Genomic DNA, 20,278 nt, shown 5'->3' on the forward strand with positions numbered 1-20,278 from the left:
CGTCAGAGTCACTTGGGAGTGACTTAGCCTTGTAGTCTCCATTCCTGGTTCCTGTGACTTGCCTTTTATGCTAGAAAGAACTGACTGGAAATATTCAGTCACAATGCTGCTTCAGAACCTATTACCAAATTAAAAGGAGAAGAAATAGGAAATAATTATTTAGGGTACATGCTACCTTTTTTTTTTTTTTTAACCACCCATTGGTGTAAGCAAAAGAACCTTACAATGAAAATTATGTAAGGAATAAATTGACACCTAGATCATCCTTTCAGAACAAGGCATGTAGTCATCTCTTATTTATCTAGGCTCACAGAGGGGGATAGAAGCAAAGCCATAGATAAGCCAACAAGTCATTTAGCTTTAATGTGGAGCCAGAAACAGACATTTTTTTCTCTGCCACCTTATGAGAGGCAGGGTGGCTGAGGGTACAGGGCTTCAGAGCCAAATTTGCTAGCTAAGTGACGTGATCGAAGTGATTTAGCCTCACTGAGCCTCGGTCCCTCACCTACTAAGACAGGGATGACATCACCTACTTCACTGGGATGCAGTGGAAATTAAATGAGACGATGCCGGCCAAACACCTGGTTTATGGTAAGTGCTTAATAATGTTAGGTGCCTTCCCTGTGTTCCTAGCACTGGCTCATCATTTATCCTCAGAGCCATTTAGTCATTTGTGGATAGATGGGCGCTGACCCCGGTGCTACGTCATGTGACTAGCACCACTGCTGCACGATACAGGGTGAGCGGAGATTTCGCTGAAGGCATTCTCTATTTTTTTACTGTATCTCTTAGTTCAGTGCTTCTCAATGCTGGCTGCAGACTGGAATCCCCAAGTACTAATGCCTGGCTATCATCAAGAGACCAGATGGAATTGGTCAGGGTGGGGCATCACTGGGATTTTTAAGGGCTCCCCTGAGCATTCTAATGGGTGGCTGGGGTTAACTTTACAGTCTCAGGCACCAACTGTCTGAATCAGGCTGATGGTTGGAGCTGAGATTCATCTAGCCAGTGGTCTCAACCTGGCTGTAGGAATCTCCTGGGAAGCTCTTTAAAAATCCTCACCTCTCAGAGATTCTGATCCGTCTGGGGTAGACATGGGTGTGTGTGTGTGTTTTGTTAAAGGTCCCCAGATGATATATTTTATGCAACCAAGGTTGAGAATCTTCGATATAAATATTCAACACAGTTGTATAAGATGGCTCGTTAAGAAAACGTTTTCATTATTTAGAGTGAGCTTCCTCTCCAAAATGTGTTCATTGAATTATAAAATTTGACTACTAACATTTTCTTGAAATTATCAAATGCATTTTATTTAAGATTTTAAAAATTTGGTTAAAATTGTAGTCAGGTAGTTTCAGAAGCATGGTAGAAAACTGTCCCACCTTTTGCTCCACTTAGTATCCTCTTGGTAGGGTCACAGTGACTCTACGTCACAGTGACTGAGATAAATTGTGTCATATCGGGTTGCTTGTTTTTATTCTTTTTCTTTCTTTTATTTAATCTAGGCCAACTTCCATGCTTTAAAGGGCATTTGGTAGCATTTCAGCCACCTTTTCCCCATTGGTCACAATGTCTTTTGAAGTGGTCCATCACCATCATGTATCTTCATGTTGCCTTCATTTTACACATGAAGAAACCGAGGCTCAAAGAGGCTAAGTTAACCAAGGGTACACAACAAATAAGCGCGTGGTGGAGCCCCAGTCTGGTGGACTCCAAAACCATGCTTATGGCCATCTTCAAAAATGGTGACCTAGAGGCTGAGAACACGATGTGGCTGACTTTGCTACTGCTACAATGACCTTCTGATAGGGCTTCTCTGGAGGTCAATGAGACTGCTAAAGTCACAAAGAACATGTCAGTGGAGACCAGGGTACCACTCAGACTGACAACAAGAAAAGCAGTGGCCACTGGCCCACAAAGGCAGAGTGGAAGTCTGTGGGGAAAATGTATTTGCTATTGGAAATAATCATTTGCACAACAAAGCTCAGAGATGCAGCTAATATTCAAAGAAGGGTCAACTTGAACTAGAACTGCCCCATAGGGTTTCCAAGGCTACAAATCTTTGCAGAAGCTGACTGCCACATCTTTCTCCCCCAAAGCGGCTGGTGGGTTCGAACTGCTGACCTCTTGGTTAGCAGCCAAACGTTTTACCACTACACCACCAGGGTTCCTAGGAGCTTCAAGGTAAGTAAAATAAAATGACAAGCACCACCTTTTATTCATTACTTATTATATGTGAAAATACCAAGCTCTTTCACATTTATTATGTTTAGTGGAGCCCTGGTGCCATGGTGGTTAAGAGCTTGGCTGCTAACCAAAAGGTTGGCAGTTTGAATCCACCAGCTGCTCCTTGGAAACCCTATGGGCCAATTCTACTCTGTCCTGTAGGATCACTGTGAGTCAGAATCAATTCAACGGCAACGGGTTTGCTTTTGTTTTTTTTTAGTCAGCCCAGCAACCTTGGGTGATAGGTGGATTTAGCCCCATTTTACAGAGGCTTCAAAGAGGGTTAATAACATACATACTTAAATTCTATAGTTAGTAAGTGGAAGTGAGACTCAAACCTACCTCAATCTGACACTAAAGCCCAGACCAACCCAGGATTGTATCCTCAGAGATGAAACTCATCAAAACCAGAGCAAAAAATAAGACAGTAATTACAGCCAGAGTCCAGCCAGGCCCTAAGAAGACTCAGCTGCCAGGCGAGGTCATCAGGAAGGACTTTGACCTGGGCTAAAGGTACTTACTCCTCCACTCCCATCATTCCTGCATCCAGCAGCCTTCAGTGGATCCTTTCCTAGGTACTAGGTACTAAGATACTATAAATATGAATAAAATGGGATCCCTGTTCACAGTCAGCGGGGCAGGGGGTGGAAGAGAGGAATAGACTGAGAGTAATGATAACACCAAAACCAAGCCAAACCCACTGCCATCAAGTCAATTCTGAGTCATAGCAACCCTATAGGGTTTCCAAGGCTGTAAATCTCTTTGGAAGCATACGGCCACATCTTTCTCCCAAAGAGCTGCTGGTGGTTTCAAACCGCCAACCTTTCGGTTAGCGTTCGAGCGCTTTAACCACTGCACCATCAGGGCTCCTTAATGATAATAATAACAACTGCTTTTATTGGGGGCTTTTTGTGTACATCACCTCGCTCAGTTCTCACAACAACTACAACAACTCTGTGGAGTAGGTACTCTTATCCCCATTTTACAGATGAGAAAACTGGAGACTCATCGCTTAAGGAACCCACCCAAGATTCCACAGCTGCTAGCTGGAATCGGAATTTCAATCCAGGCAGTCTAATTCTAGACCCTAACCTTTACGCTGCACCCCGTCCCCGTAATAAGCAGCATCAGGCTACTTCCCGGGCACTTTACAGCTTGTGCTTCTTCTGCACAGATAAGACTGGTGCATATTTTCACGCCCAATTAAATGAGGTCTGTGAGGCTCCCAGAGTGTTAGTGACTTGTCCACCGTCATACAGGCAGTAGAGCCTGAACTTGAACCCACTCACTCTGGCTGCAAAGCACATGCTTTTTCCACTAGGCATTGTTCTCTCCCAAATACAGGTCTTAGTAGGTACATAATACATAAATGGGAGACAGAAGATCAAATTGATAGGAGAAAAAGTGTATACTGATTACCTGTTTTTGTTTAAAAAAAAAAAAAGGTACAAGTGTCTATTTGCAGAAGATAGATTATTAAAAAGCTGGGCATGCCAAAATGGTATTAACTATAATCCTGTTTAAATGCTAACATTGAATGAGCACTGTTCAACTTGCTGTGCGTACTTTAACTCCTTTAATCTTCACAACCGGCGTTGGAGGTGGCTACTATCGTATTTCCTCATTTTGCAGATGAGAAAACGTCCACACAGAGACCTGAAATGGCCAGGGTCACACAGCAGCCAGTAGACGAGCAGGGACTCAACCCCGAATGCCTGGCTCCAGAACCCTGACTCTTGGCCTTCGTCTACTGAGTTCTAAATTACTAGCTTATCACCAGAGGGCACACCCTATGAGAGCTAGCTGTAGGCCATGCACTGTGCCAGTGCTGAGTGTACATTCACTCATTTGCTGTCACAAAAGTGTAGAAAGTAGGTGTTATTATCCCCACTTTACAAATGAAAACCCAAGGCTCCAAGAAGACGGTCTGAAGTCACATGACTAGGGAATCCAGAGGCATTTTCACTCAGTTCTGTCTGATTCTAATAGCCCATGTCCTTAACCACTACTCAACACTGTCTTCCTTTATTAAAAAGTGAGAACATTGAAAGAAAAAGTTAAAAGAGTAGGGGTATGCTAATTTCCCTGCTTTCACGCAGATCTCTCGGAAGGCAGTGAACTGTTTGGGCAGGACACTCCGTGAGGACCAGGGTGGTGTCTGCTTCCTACCCCAGCACATGACACAGTGCCTGGCACATAGGAGACCCTCCACAAATATTTGGGGAATGAGTGAACTAAAGCAGGCTGAGACTTAAAATCCGAGAGCCCTTGGGTGGCTGTGGGGGCTGGAGGATGGACACAGCCTGAGCTCTATGTTTTCCACACAGGCATCACCACAGCGAACTGCTCAGATCCCTGCCGCAGACGGAAGGCCCTGGTGACAAGCCAGTCTCCCCAGCCCCTGCAGGTGGGTGCTGATCCTCTTGTCTGTACAGGGTGAGGTACCAGGCATTCTTGCAAGAACCAGGGCAGTCACAGCCATGGGACTTGAGTCCAGGCCTCTGGACCCAGATAAGGAATTGAGCCTGCCGGGATGGAAGACACTTAGTGAGATTGAAAGGTCGGATTAGACAAGCATCTACTACCAATACCCCCTTGTAAATTATTATGCTAATTTGGCACTTCCTGTCCCAAATGAGCTTACCTCCCCTTGTGATTTGTACTTGTGACATGGATTACAGTCAAGGCCACACAGGGATAAACTGGTGAGTGATGCTGGGGTTCTTTTAAAAGCCTCCCCCTTTTTGAATACACAGTGTGCCATTATAAAACTTCAACAGAGAGACTAACCCTTTATAGCCACTGTACACATTTCACACAATGGTTTATGAAAACAGATGAGGGAAACTATTTTTAAGGGAATTTAAAGCCGATTTGGATTATGTTCTTAATTTGTAACCCTGGGTTTCTACCCTGTGGCCAACTCCTAGTGTTTGGTGGAACCTTGTTGACCGTGATGTCAGATCAGTTTCTCTTCTTTAATGTCCACTCTGGTGCCCGGGGCCCCAGCGTGCAAGCTAACAGAGGCATAGCATGGTAGGAGTGCAGGATGGGGAATGAGCAAAGAGTCATTGAGCTCACTGGGCCAGAATTCCAGCTCCTACCACCGGAGCTCCCAACTTTGGTTGATGGCACAATACTTCCCAGATCAGAAGGGCTTGGCAAGGCCAAGGTCAAACAACCCTAAAATAATTTCTTTACTGCAGGACTTTTCGGAGCCTTTACTGGGTTCATGTGCATTGGGACTCTACAAGAAAAGGAAATAGCCTGCAGTGATTCTTATCACTTTTGGACCTCTTTTTTTTAGTGCATATTACTATTTCTCAGACCTAGTGTTCCCCAGAACACAGCCTGGGAAAGACTCTTCCAAAAGGACTTGAAAATGCCACCGGGCCCTAATGGCCGAAGTTTCTTGACATGCCCTGGAGCAGCTGTCCCCAGATGCTGCTCAAAGAACCACTCACAAGGACGCGTTAAAAACACTGATTCCCAGGCTACTCCTCAGACCTCCTGAATGGGAGTGGGGCCCAGGAATCTAGATTTGTAATAAGTGCTCTGGGGATTGACCTTACAGCCAGTTTTGGGAACTATGAATTAGAATAGGAATTTGAGAAAGAAGGAGTTATATGTCTCCTCTGTAATCCACTTGTATAACATTCATTATATTCCTCTGGTCTCTGTCTCTCCTCCATTGCTGCATGGGCTCCTTCTCATTGGCCCCCAGCCATGACGTGGCCCGGGGTTCCATCCTCAGCCTCTGCCTCCTTTCTCTGTCATCTCTGCCTCAGCAGTCCCTCCCAACAGTGTTCTGTAGATGCTCCCTAAGCACCTCCCTGGCCAGGCTCTGAGCTCAGGCTGAGTGAGAACAGAGACAGCCAGCCCCACCCCGGCCCAGAGCTGGGGAGACAGGCCCCTGAATGGCTGGGAGCCCAGGCATGGATTAGAAAGGTTTCCCAGAAGAGGAGACCCCTGCACCAGGACTAGCAGGACGAGCAGCTTATTTGGGGCTGGGGCCATTTCTGGGCAAAGTGACAGCCTAGGTAAGGCAGGAAATAGGTAAGGGTGGGTACTCTGTGGCATTGGGGAAGCTGAAGCCTCGTCCAGTGAGAGCAGGGAACAGCCAAAGTGATGCCCAGAGAGACGTCAAGCGGGCAAGCTCAGCTTCTCACGCTTCACCTCTCTGCAGACGCTTCCAGAATCCCAGCTCATTGCCTGGCCTACCCCTTCTTTCCTCCCCTGTGGGGCTCAATCAGAACCCACTTTCCCTGTGAAACTGGTCCCAGCCACCTTCATTAGGATGGCCTTTCTCACTCCGCATTATTTTTCTAGTGGCTCTTACCCTACTCTGCTCGACACTATAATATTGGGGTTTGTCCCTTATCCCCTCTCTCTCTGTCCAGGCCCTACATCCTACTCATTTTGTTCTCTTCTAAAGCGACTGACAGACACTCTACAGCCTTAACAAATGAGAGAGCAGCTCCATTTTTTTATTTCTGGTGATTGAGAAACGTTCAGAGTGACAAATTTATTTTCGATTTTAATTTTTTTCATATACGTACATCTTATTAATCATAACAGTAAATAGATGTAGTACACATATGGGTGACGTTATGGTTACCCATTGTTAGCATTTTTGTGGTTTCGCAAACTCCTTAAAATATATTTTACAGGAAAACATCTGAAAAATTGGGAATGTTTGATAGAAAAATAGTTTTCTCTTACTCATTCTTTTTCAGAAATTATTATAACTGTTAGTGGTAGCAATTATCGATGCTATGAATTTCAAGTCATTTCAGTCATATATCGTTAGCATGATGTAAAATGGCTCTTTAGCTTTTATGAATAAAATGGATTGAAAATTCTAAACAGAAAAAGAAAGTAGGCCTTTCTATTTATCAAAATATAACAGAGGCTTAAAAATGTTCATGCCTTCTGATCAATAAATACCCCTTCTTGGAATCTGACTAAGGAAATAATTAGAAATTGAAACAAAGATTTATGCAAAAAAGAAGAGATGTTTATCACAGCAGTCGTTCCAATGGCAGACAATAAAAGCAGCCTCGATATTTAAACATAAGGAATGTTTAATTATACTGTATACATACGATGAAGAAGCTACACAAAATGTTTTCAAGGTAATGGAGAAATATTTATGAGGTGAGTGGAAAAACCAAGCTACAGTACTGTTGTCATTTCAAGTATGTAGAAAAAGCAGGTGAATATACTTTCATATCTATTTGCATGTTAAGAAAATATACCAAAATAGTGATTTTTTTTTTTTAGGAAGCAGAATTATCAATGATTGTTATTTTCTACTTGAAGTATATATTTTTCATATGTTCCATAATGGTTACAAATTTCATGTTTGTAATCTGCAGCGGGGGGAGGTGCGGGGGACAGGGAACAGCCATTTAAAAAAGCAAGGTGGGGTTTTTCTCAGCCTAATTTGCTTCTGATGAGCTGGCATGTATGTTACTAGTGACATATTTCTAGAGGGCCATTTTGCATACTGCGTATTTTATTGTGTGCGGTTACACTCTGCGGCTGCAGATTACATGATGACCTCAGCATCTTCTGGCAGCCAGAGCCCAGCTTTGCCCATTCCTCCTGTGATTTGCGGCCCTCCTTGGACTCCCCCACCAAGTCCTGGAGATTGCTGAGTTCTGGGCAGCTTGGGTGTGACACTGTATAATGAATGACACCTCAGCTCCACTCTGTCCGTCTGTCTTCTGGGAAGGATGGTCCTGCCCTTGGCTGATGGGCTGAGCACAGCACAGTAACCATTGGAGGCTCCCCTTTCCACCCACCTAGAGTGGGCACTTCATCTGTTTCCATTTTACACTGAATAGTCCAAGGCGGCAGAGGCCGGTCCCTGGGTGGCGCAGATAGTTTGCACTTTGCTGCTAACTGAAAGGTTGGCGGTTCGAACCTTCCTAGTGCCACCACAAGAGAGGCCTGGCAATCTGCTTCTGTATAGATTGCCGCCAAGAAAACCCTATGGAGCAGCTCTACTCTGCACACACTGGGGTCACCCTGAATCAGAATCGACTCCACAGTAACAGGTTTTGTTTTCTTCAAATTCCAATACCTGGCTGTCCTTCTGGTGCCCCCTTCTGTTTCAACCCAGATGTCCCACCCATCTGAGTGTGTCTGTGGGGTGCCACGACAGTCATCACCCTATGTGGCTATGTTCATATACTGAGCCAGACGGGCACTACACCCTGCATTCTCTCCATCATACAACTGCCATAACTTCCAAAGTAGGTTTTATTATCCCTGTTTTGCAGCTGAGGAGACAGAAGCTCACAGGCTAAGTAACTTTCCCAGGGTCCCAGCAGATCTAAAATTGAAACCCCGTGCTGACTGGCCTCAAGGTTGGTACCCTTTGATGTCACAGATGGAGCACAACAAAACATGCGAAGAAAAAGGTCCTGATGGCACTTACCCCATAGTCTATGTACACTTCTGCTTCACCTGCTTTTCAAAGCCCATGGCTACTCAAAGACAAGACACTAGCCCCGAAATGCCCATGAACATTCTACTTATGCAACTTTCTCACTGTTAGGACAAACCATATTGGCAGCCATTATGCAACATCTCAGGAGCCCTGGTGGTGCAATGGTTAAGCACTTGGCTGCTAACCGAAAGGTCGGTGGTTCAAACCCACCAGCTGCTCTGTGGGAGAAAGATGTGGCAGTCTGATTCCGTAAAGATTGCAGCCTTGGAAACCCCATGGCACACTTCTACTATGTTATATAGGGTCGCTTTGAGTCAGAATTGACTCGACCGCTATGAGTGAAAAATACAACACCTCAGACTTGGTACTTTGGATTTGAACAAACACTCAGTCTAAAAATGCCATAGTGATGGCTTGAACGGATTTGAAATGGCTATGTGATTGCCTTTGTGAGCCTAGGTGACAGGACTGCCCAGAGCTAGGGTCTGAGGCAAGTGTAGCCACAAGTGGTCCATCGTACTGTATTATCGTGGAAGAGTAGGAACCCACAGCCCCACAGACTCGTCTTAGTTGATGTGGTGGGGGGGCACTTGACCCATCCAGGCAAGCGCTCAGAGTAAATAGTATCCACTCTGACTCAGAGCAACCCTCTAGGACAGAGTAGAGCTGCCGCATACGGTTTCCAAAGCTGTAATCTTTATGGAAGTAGACTGCCACATTGTCTCCCTCTGAGTGGCCAGTGGGTTCAAACCGATGACCTTTTGGTTGGCAACCAAGTGCTTTAACCACTGCACCACCAGGGGTCCTTTAGTTTTCCCTACTGGTGTTATTAACTAATCAAACAGCACCTGATCTTGATGCTGTTATGTGGAAACTCCCCGCAAAAATCCACTGGGAGCAGAAGAGAATGTCTTTCTCTGTTCTCTAACCTGCGGGACCAGAGGGAATGTGTCCCTGGCTACAGGAAACCCTGTAATTAAATGTGTATCATTCAACCTCCCAGATAGGAGGGCGGTATAGAAACCACCCAGTTGTTTGAAAGGCCAAACACTAGTCTCTTGCTATACTATAATAGTTGAAATATAAGAAACTAGAGTAAAATCTCACAGATGCAGGACAGTCCAAATCCATATACACATTTTGAGCCATAGTACCAGCCCAAAAGAGTGAAAGTGTGAGTTATTGAAGTTTTAAATGCAGTTTTATTGGTTTCAAAAGCTCAGGCACTTAGGAGATACTCCATAAATGTTAAATGGTTGTTTAAATAAATGGATTTGTGGATAAATGGGTAGATGGGTGAATGGCTGAATGAGAGTTAACACATATCACACTTACCCTGTGCCAGGGTACTAAGTACTTCACACTTAAGAACTTATTTAATTCTAAAATGTCCCTATAAGGTAAGTACTATTCATATCTTCGATTTAAAGTTGAGTCACAGAGCAGTAACTTGCCCAAGGTCACACAAGCTATTGAATGGCAGAGCCAGAATTCGAACCTCAGGAGTCCATTCTAGAGTCCTAGCTCTTCACCACTCAGAATGACGTGTGTGCATCAATGTGCCAATGTTTGAATAGAATTTTCTTTAAGCTCCTTTGTTGTATCTGTAATTAGGCTGCTAAAGTGCTTGAAAAGTGTGTTCCTGTAGCTATATCTGCCATTTTAAAATAAGTAAATGAGTCTGATGCCCATCACTTCATAGGTGGGAACACTGAGGCCCAGAGAAGGAACGGCCTTGGCCCCACCCCCCACAGCAGCACATGGCCCAACTGAGGCAGAACTCAGACCTCTCAGTGACGCTTCCAGTTTCTCACTTTCCGTTCCATGGTCAGTCCAGTGCTCCTTTGTAGAGCCCTTTCCTTCGCCCATGTCCAGATTCCCTCCAAGCTTCCCCATTAGAGGAGCGGGAACTGACACTTACATTAGGTTTGCCCCAGCAGGTGGTAGCCCAGAAGCCGCTCCTAACTGCAGCATCCTGGTGACTGGGAGATGCCAGTGCTCTAGACGCCCAGCTTTTGTCCTCTTCTGAAGCTGGCATTGGCTTCCAGAAAGACCAGAAATCCTGTCACTTCCTTCTTGTGTGGACTTGGTTTTTCCTTTTTAGATTGGTCCATTCAAAAGAGATATGAACAGCGGGGTCAGGAAAATTCCAGCCTGGCCCTGAGCACTCCAAGAAGGCCTTCTTGGTTATGATGCATATACAGATGCCTGCCAGCAGGAGGCAGCAGAGCCCTGCAGTTTTGACTGCCCAATCTGAAGCCTGGGTTTGAATTCGAACTCCTCTGCATAGCTGTGTGACCTCAGGCAAGTTACTTGCCTCCCGGTGCTCCGGTTTCCGCCTCTGCAAAATGGGCACAGTGGTAATACCTTCCTCATAACGTTGCTGTGAGGATCAAATGAGATTATACACAAAAAGCACTTAATGATATTGCCCATAGCACACACCCAGTGAATGTTAGCTATTATTTTATCACCACAGTCATCTTCCTGTGAGAATAAATTCCAAAGGATTGTGCACGTTGATCAGCTGTTCTAGCACTTTGTTTCATTGAAAAATGAAACGAAAGGGCCATGAGCCAGGGTCTTAGGGATCTTTTGGTTATCCAAAGATACTTTATAATTAACCTTATGATGAGATTGTACTTAACAGTACTAGGCCTTCGCTCAGAGTGTTAGGAAAGGATTTCTGAGATGGATTTGAAGTGAAGCAGTGACTTGCCTGAGGCAAGGCCCACAGCTTGCTCACCTGAGGGCTTTATGCACCTCACCTTCTAATGGAAGATGGGGTCCTTGGTACAGGCCAGCCACTTTGGACCACTCTGCCATGGGATCCAGCACCCACAGACAGACTTAAGTTATAAGAGGAAAAAAATCTTTTGTATTATTTGACACTTCACAGATAACTTTTTTTAAAAAATGATTAAATTATTACACTGGGTGGTACAAACAGTTAACAAGCTTGACTGCTGACTGGAAGGTTGGAGATTCGAGTCCACTCGGGTGCCTCAGAAGGAAAGCCTGGTGATTTACTTCTGAAAAACCAGCCACTGAAAACCCTGTGGAGCGCAGTTCTACTCTGACACACGTGGGGTTGCCACGAGGCGAAATCAACTCCGTGGCAATTGGTTTACTGGTTATATATCCTGAAGTGGCTTCAGGTTCATTTAGATGCTTTTTTATTTTTTTTAAGTCATGAACACCGAGACATTTGAATTCTGAAACATTCCAAGGAAAGCATTTTGTGAAATTTTCAGGCAGAGTATGCTGTCATCTTTACTGGCAGTGACCCTCGTGTAACTTTGCTGGGATCCACCCTTGTTTTTCCAGCTGTGCCGGAACTGAAGCTCCTCTGCGGGGCAGACGTCCTGAAGACCTTCCAGATTCCCGGCCTCTGGAGAGACGCGCACGTCCAGGAGATAGTGGAGAAGTTCGGCTTGGTGTGCGTGGGCCGGGCAGGCCACGACCCTGAGGAGTACATCTTGAAGTCTCCCATCCTCCGGAAGTACCAGCACAACATCCACCTGGCCAGGGAGCCTGTGCAGAACGACATCAGCGCCACCTACGTCAGGCGCGCCTTGGGCCAAGGGCAGAGCGTCAAGTACCTGCTCCCTGACTCCGTCATCACCTACATCAAGGACCACAAGCTCTACACCAACGACAGTCCCTCGACAGGCAACAGCACCCCGAGGAACAAAGACAAGACAAGTTAAGTGAGATCCCAAAAGCCAGCTGCTGCTCCTCCGCAGAGCTCCTCCTGGGGAGAGGGCTGGGATGGTTTTTGTTTTGTTTTGCCTTTCTTTATTTGTTTTATTTCTACAATGATTTTACTTCTGAGGAGTTCTCTGCTCCAGGGACGATTCCTTCTTTGGGGATCTCTCTGTCTACGTCTCAGGGATAGACATTTATCAAAGAAGATGCTGGCAGGTCAGAGGATTAGGCAGTCTCTCAGAACCCCTGGATGAAGAGGCCTTTTCATTTCCTGCAAATCGTTAATTGTGACAAGCCACAGGGAGCGTGCACACTGAATGCGGTTCCAGGCATGGCAGGGACCCCGAGGGTCATATCAAAATTGCCCACAATGTGTTCTTCAACATGCAGCATGTGGCTCTTGACTGGACAGATTTGACAGGATGCTAATTTTACCCAACAATGGGCTTTGTCTCCCTTTTTGCACACAGAATAATATTGAGGAGTCAAAAACCTGGGAGCAGCACTTTGCTGATTTACATCGACTCTGCCTGCCTGCCTCCTGACCACTGATAAAATTTAAACTAAACTCTAAGGAGTGGTCCTCAAACAATATTTTTGAAACAGCGATATTTTTAATACCACCGTCCTATAAACGCAGAGCTCCTGATTTCAGGATTTCTAAAAGGAGCTGAGGTAGAACAGATGCCTTGACTGTTTTAGAGGCTCTTTTTGAATGTTTTATGACTGCCTGCCTGTTTGAATATTGGCAAAGAGATAAATAATAAATTCACATCAAAAAAGTCCTAATGAAAAGTTTCTCTTTTTTCCTTCCTTTGTTATATTATTAATGCCTAACTTTTTTTTAACGTACCAGCTGTTGCTCTTCTTTTTTAGCTACTCCATGAAATTTGCTACTATTCCAATCGAACTGGCATGAATTTAAAGGATTCTGTTCCCGCGTAGTAGCCGTGAAGGAAGCAATTGCTTCTCCGTAGGATAACCAATGGTTTTCTAATTTGAAGCGCTGGGTGAACGGCTCCTTTCTGGTGGGCCCTGGAAGATGGGAACAGAAGCCTCGGGTGTGTTGAGGTCTTGTAACACCGGATTAGGAAGCAGTTTTGATTGACCTGATTCTATTTGGCTTTACTCTTTACATATGCTAACCAGATGGCATAATGCATTCAGAATTTACTTTTTCTGTCGTTTTGCCCTACAGATTTACTTAAGCAGAAAAACAAAGGGCCAACCAGAAAGGATCTAATATCCCCCCAAAATATCTCAGCGTTTGCATGTGTGTCATAAGGAGATGAGTGAATTAGGAAACCAGGGTTTTCAGAATCCTGAGTGGTGGGACCGTTCTATGGGGAGTCCCCACACTACCACCCCTGCAACTGCTAAAGCCACTCCCCACCCTGACTGACCTCTGCCCTCAAGAGGTCCCCGAAGATGCTGATAATTCAGGGGACTAGAAATCAAACAGCCTTGTCCAAAAGCTGCCGCCCCAAGCTGTGTGACTCTGATTGACTCCCTTCCCTACTGTAAGCCTCAGTATTCCTGCCAATTAAGCCAGGTGCCGTGGAGTCAATTCCAACTCATGGCAGCCCCGTGTGTTTTAGGGTGGCGTCTCACTCCGTAGGGTTTTCATGGCTGTGACCTTCCGGAAGCCTATCACCAGACCTTTCTTCCAAGGTATCGCTGGGTGGGTTTGAACCACTAACCTTTTAGTTAGCAGCCCAGCACTGAACAGTTTGTGTCCCTCAGGTACTCTCCATAGCAACCAGACATCCTCTAAATTCTCTTCCAGCTCTAGTTTTCTAAGACCCTGAGTGCCTCTGACTTCAGATGTCCATCCTTCTTTGTGTCCAGTAACTTCTAGCCAGACTGGGAGCTCCCCCATGGCAGGGGACCTTTTTTTGTTTACGGAGGCATCCCAAGTGCCTAGAAATTGGGTACTCAGAGTGTGCCCCTGACCGGCAGTGTTTGCATAGCCTGGGAGCTTGTTAGAAATGCAGAATCTCAGGCCCCACCCCAGACCTACTAACGTGGGATCTGCATTTGAATAGCATTCCTAAGGGACTCGGTGTGCCTGTTACAATAAATATTAGTTGAATGTATGGTCGAAATTATGTCACACTTACTGTGGTGAAGATCTCTTCCTCCTTACCCTCTGAGCAACGTTGCCTCCCTCTTCTGTGTGGTATATAGAGGGCAGCGGGGAAAACCAAACAAAGCTCTGCAAATAGTTGTAGTCTTCAGAAAAGTGATAGAGAAGAAGCTTATGAGTTTAAGGCAGAGTTTCTTAATCTCAGCACCATTGACATTTTGAAAAACCCATTGCCATCTAGTCAATTTTGACTCATAGTGACCCTGTTGAGCAGAGCAGAGCTGGCCCATAGAGCTTCCAAGGAGCACCTAGTGGATTAGAACTGCCAACCTTTTGGTTAGCAGCCATAGCTCTTCACCACTACGCCACCAGGGTTTCCATTATTGACATTTGGGGCCTGCTAATTCCTTCTTGTGGGGGCTGTCCTGTGCATTGTAGGAAGTTGAGCAGCGTCCCTGGCCTTCACCCACTATATGCTAGTCCTGTCTCAGTAATTGTGACAACCAAAAGGGCCTCTAGACATTGCCAGATGTTACCTGAGGTACAAAATAATCACCACTGGTTGAGAACCACTGGCTTAAGGGTGTGCCTGTATGAGGAGGCTTCTCTCGGGAGGGATTCTCTACTTCCCAACGGGGGCCATCAGAAAGCCGCAGCCTTAGAATAGACTCCTCTGGTAAATAAGTAGTGTCAGAGGGTTCCTCTCACACACGAAGCCCCATTTGTTCTGAGGGGCACTGTGCTGTTGACAGTAGGAATAGAAGCTAACCCCTGCCTCACAGGCATACCTCAGCTTTGGCCTCCCTTTCTGTCCAAGTTCCCATAGTGGCTTTCCTTCCGTGTTCTTACAGGCTAAGGATTCAGAAACGCCCTGTGTCCTCAGCACTCACATCCGGGGCCAGAAAATGGAGACTCAAGTGAGGGGAAGCTACTTATTATTATTATTCAATATTCAGTGTTTATTTATTCACATCCTGTTTATTGAGGCCCACTCAATAAGCACGAGGGGTACAATGGTGAGCAAAATACACACATCTCTACTCTCCAGAAGCTTACGGTCCAGTTGGGGAGAGGGACATGAATCAAATAATCACACTACTGAATGTGATTGCAAGCTGATGAGGGCCCTGAGGGAAAATCCGCAGTGTCTTCCCATAGCCCATGGCGGATTCACCATGAAGTTAATCAAGCTGAAGCTTCAGGGTCTCTCACCAGCCACAGCTCTTTCCAAGGGTCTACAGGGGCCCTAGGTATGTGGGTATCTAGTTTTGAAGTCCTAATTTTTATTCTCTTTCTGGAAAAGTATCCTAAAAATTGTATAGGTTTTGTTGTTGTTAGTTGTCAAATCAGCTCCAGCTCATAGCAACCTTATATGTAACAGAATGAAATATTGCCTGGTCCTCTGCCATCTTCACAACCATTGGTATGCTTGAGTCTGTTGTTGACGCCATGTCTAATGAAGGCTCATCACCTAGCACTATATTGAACAATCCGTAAGGTTTTCATTGGCAAATTTTTGGAAGCAGATGACTAGGCCTTTCTTTCTAGTCTGGGAGCTCCTTTGAAACCTGTCCACCATGGGTGACCAAGCTGGTATTTGAAATACTGGTGGCATAGCTTCCAGCATCATAGCAACAGGCAAGCCACCACAGCATGACAGGCTGACAGACTGGTGGTGGTTATAAGGTTTAAACCAAACCAAACCCATTGCTGTTAAGTCAATTCTGACTCATAGCAACCCTATAGAGCTGCCCCATAGGTTTTCCGAGGAACGGCTGGTAGATTCGAACTGCCAACCTTTTTGATTTGCAGCCTAAAGATTAACCACTCCACCACCAGGGATTTTGGCCTCACAAAATGGATTCACCCTGAAGACAGTGTAGACAGCAGGGCCCCCAGGAAATGATGGTGGATTTGAGACGCGAAGGATGAGTTCACAAGACATGAGGGCGGGTGGAGGCAACTTGCTTCCAGGCAAAGGGAAAAGCATGTGCAAAGGCTTGGAGGCTAGATGATGATTCATCATCACCCCTCAAGAAAGGGTTCTTTGTTACAGCAAGCTCCTGACAGGTGTCTTTGCATGCTGCTGTCTGCCTTGCCCAGCTTTTCCATAGGCTCAGGGCACCTGGCCCAGCCAGGCTTGCCCGGTATGCCTGCCTCCATGTCTGTATCGTGGGGGTTCCCACAGGCAAGACATCCATTCTGAGCCTATACATGGTCTCCTACGGAAGTAAAACAACACAATAAAACCTACTTTATAAAATCCATACACACACACATATATATATATATCTTCATTTCTGTACTCGCTTTGCCTCAGTGATTCATGCAGCCTGCCTTTTATCAGCATGAGAAGGGAAAGCTTGTCATCACCGCTGTGTGTCTGATTCTTACACGGACACTGACCCGCGCACCTGATTTCACATTCCTTTCCATTCCCTCAGGCCTGACTTTGCATCTAATTGGCCAGGGTGTTTTGTTTATTTTGCAAGAACAGAAAAGCAGTGGTTTGGGCTCCTGGGTAAATACAATTTCTAGTCTTAAATAAAGGTTCTCTTGTGATAGCATACGCTGTCCAAATGAGAAGAGCTCCGTCTCCCAGCCCGAGGAAAGAATTTTTCATTTGTGATACTGTCTGTGTCACTTGGGACGGAATGATATGAAAACCCATTTGAAACCGCTAGCGCCCCAGATTTCCAAGGTTCGTTTGGTAATTGGGTTAATACATGAATATGAATTTTCTTATCTGTTCTCACACTTCCTATGCTAACAATGTTTTTGCCCTCGCTTTTTGCAAGGGTCTGTCTCTGTGCATAGATTGTGTTCAATTTCAGCCGTGAAGTTATTTTCTTGGGCCAAAATTCAGTTACAGAGACACATGTGTGACTGATAAACAATGTATAATAGTACACCCAGGCACGCACCTCAGATTACTTTAGATTGTTAAAATAACCCCAAAAAGGATTGTTCATGGAACCCTATTCAGCAGATATTGACAAGGGACCCTAAAGTTCACCTGGTTCCACATTTCCCAAACAGAACATTCTAGAATCCCACAAATTAACGGGAGTTTCACCATTAAAAACAACAAGAATAATAATGTGTTTTGTAGACAAGTAAGTTTGAAGAGGCTGACCTTCTCTGTCCTGTTGGAAATCTACGATGGGTGTTTGTGTGCCCCGTCATTTTGTACCCTCTGTATATCCTTCATACACAGCCTCTCATCCATCCCTCCTGTCACCTTCGTATCCAAGCCACCATCATCGTTTCCCTGGATCACCGCTACAGCCTCCTAGTGGGATTGCCCACATCCATCCTCGCCCTTGCAATTCATTCTCCACCCAGCAGCCAGAGCAGCTGTGTGTGTGTGTGTGTGCGCGCGCGCACACGCGCGCACAAACCTGGTCATACTACTTCCCTGCCCAAACTTCTGAAGGCCACCATTAAGCAAATAAAGACACCTATCAACTGGAAGAAAATATTTTCAAAGTATATAAATAATGACTTGTATCCAGAATATGCGAAGATCTCTTACAACTCAAAAATAAGAAGACTAACAACTTCATAAAAAAGTGAGCAAAAGATTTGAAAAGTCATGAGCAGGAAATGTTAAATTGCAGGCCTGATGCTGCTCTGGAGGGGGGCTTCCACGTAGGTTCGATATAAGTCGGAATTGATTCCACGGCAACCGACTCCGCCAGCCCATGACGTAAACCCTGGACAGTGCACACATGTTGCTGCATTTCATTGCTGGGGGATGAGGTGTGTTCTGTGTGATCCTCCTCCCACCCCAGGAAATAGAACTTTGGAAACCTGCACCTGGACTCCACCTGATATGTCTTTTTCCTTGTTGTGTGTCCTTTCACTGGTATACCATAGCCATGAGCATCAACGGATTCTGAGTTCTGTGGATCTTTCAAGTGAGTCACCAAATGTGGGACCCCAAAACAAGACACTTCACCAATGAAGGTACACGAATGACAAATAAATGCATGAAAAGATGACTCAGCACCATCTTTTGGTCATTAGGGAAATGCAAACTAGAATCACAATGAGATACCACTTCACACGCACTAGAACGGTTAAGATCACTCCAGCAATTCCGCTCCTAGGTGTCTACCCAAAGCAGATGAAAACATACATCCATTCAGACTTGCACGCGGCTGTTCATAACGGCATTGTTCATCGTAGCCCCAAACCAGAAACAATCCAGACGCCCATCAGCTGGTAAACGGATAAACCAAATGAGTTCTATGCGTAATGGAATACTATTCGACAATGAAAAGAAGGGACTAGTGATACCTGCAACAACGTGACTCAACCTCAGAAACACGCTAAGTGAAAGAAGCCAGATACATAAGATGACATATTGTATAATTCCATTAGTATGAAATTTCTAGAAAAGGCAAAACTATAGAGGCAGAAAGATCAGTGGTTGCCTGGGGGGTAGGAGTGAGGATTTACTGCAAGTGGGCACAAGAGAATTTTGGGGAGCGATGGAAAGGTCCTAAAACTGGATTGTGATGATGGTTGTACAACTATATAAATTCACAAAAACTCATTGAATTCTACATGTAAAATGGGGAAATTTTATGGTATTTAAATTATACCCCCAATAAAGCTGTATAAAAAATATCATTCTGGGCTTCCTCTACCCGCCCTTGGGGTGAAGGCCCGACTCCTCCTGGCATGGCCCCCCCTACCTCTAGCAGCTCTTTTGTGCTCTGCTCCAGACACTTAGGTTGTTTCTCAGTTTCTCACATCTATCTTTCTCTTGCCCATCACAGTGCTTTTGCGTATGTGTTCCTTCTATTTGTCATCCTACCTTTCTTTTCCCTTTCTTTGGACCAAGTCCCTCTTCTTCTTCCAAGTCACTTCTTCCAGGAAGCCCTCTCAGACTTCCGGTTATGTTAGATGTGCCCACTGTACCCCTAGCTCCCTGTGCTCCTCCTTTGTAACACTCAAAGATTTTGAAATCACTGGTTCAGTGGTGACTACATTGTTGTTGTCAGATGCCGTCGAGTCGATTCTGACTCATAGCAACCCTGTGTACAATAGAACGAAACAATGCTTGGTCTTGCGTCATCCTCACAATCATTGTTATACTTGAGCCCATTCATTTTGGTGGTGACTGTAATGAGTTGGAATCGACTTGATGGCAATGGGTTTGGTTTTTTTTTTTTTTTTGGTATAAGCTCCCTGAAAGCAAGAACTTTGCCATGATCATTGCATTTATTCCCCAGCACTGCTGCTGACTCGTGTTGTTATCGTTAGTTGATTCTGACTCATTGTGACCCCGTATGTGCAGAGTAGAACTGCTCTACAGGGTTTTCAAGGCTGTGACCTTTCAGAAGCAGATTGCCAGGCCTGTCTTCTGAGGTGCTTCTGGGTTAGTTCGAACTGCCAACCTTTCGGCTAGTACTCAAGCCCTTAACCGTTTTCACCACCAAGCGCTCCTCCCTGACTCATAGTGGGTGCTCAATAAATACTTCATAAATGAATGTTTGAATAAGTATCTTAATAGTTCTGAAAAGCCCATAACAAACAAACCTGTTTGACTTTGTTTAAACTTGTGTTCTTTAATGATGTTTGCACACAGGATCCATTTTTCTACGCACATACACTTGATACTGCGTGGAACACAGTGCTAAGAGGAACAGTTTAGAAGTTCTTACCTAAAGGTTTCACAGGTAACTGGAAAGAAAGGAGGAACTGATGTCTCCTCCCCTCCTTTTTTTCCTTTTTCTAATCTCCCTTCTCCCCCCTACTTCCTCCTTATCCTTCTCTCTCTTCCTCCTCCC

General features: G+C 45.2%; 1 protein-coding gene across 2 annotated transcripts in view; it reads left to right on the plus strand.

The window, feature by feature from the left end:
* Positions 1–13,218, plus strand: part of NMNAT3 (nicotinamide nucleotide adenylyltransferase 3) — a 125,996-nt gene extending 112,778 nt beyond the window's left edge. Inside the window, exons 4-5 of one of the 2 annotated variants that reach the window (XM_049867401.1) lie at positions 4,554–4,633; positions 12,011–13,218. In XM_049867401.1, coding sequence (XP_049723358.1) covers positions 4,554–4,633; positions 12,011–12,393 — 463 coding nt within the window. In that variant the 3' untranslated portion in view covers positions 12,394–13,218. Of the gene's footprint in view, positions 1–4,553; positions 4,634–12,010 lie in introns of those variants that run through there. The other variant, XM_049867402.1, reaches the window with a different exon arrangement.
* Positions 13,219–20,278: the final 7,060 nt, after the last annotated feature.

The sequence above is a fragment of the Elephas maximus genome, chromosome 23 (genome assembly GCF_024166365.1).
Source record: "Elephas maximus indicus isolate mEleMax1 chromosome 23, mEleMax1 primary haplotype, whole genome shotgun sequence".
Lineage (NCBI taxonomy): Eukaryota > Metazoa > Chordata > Mammalia > Proboscidea > Elephantidae > Elephas > Elephas maximus.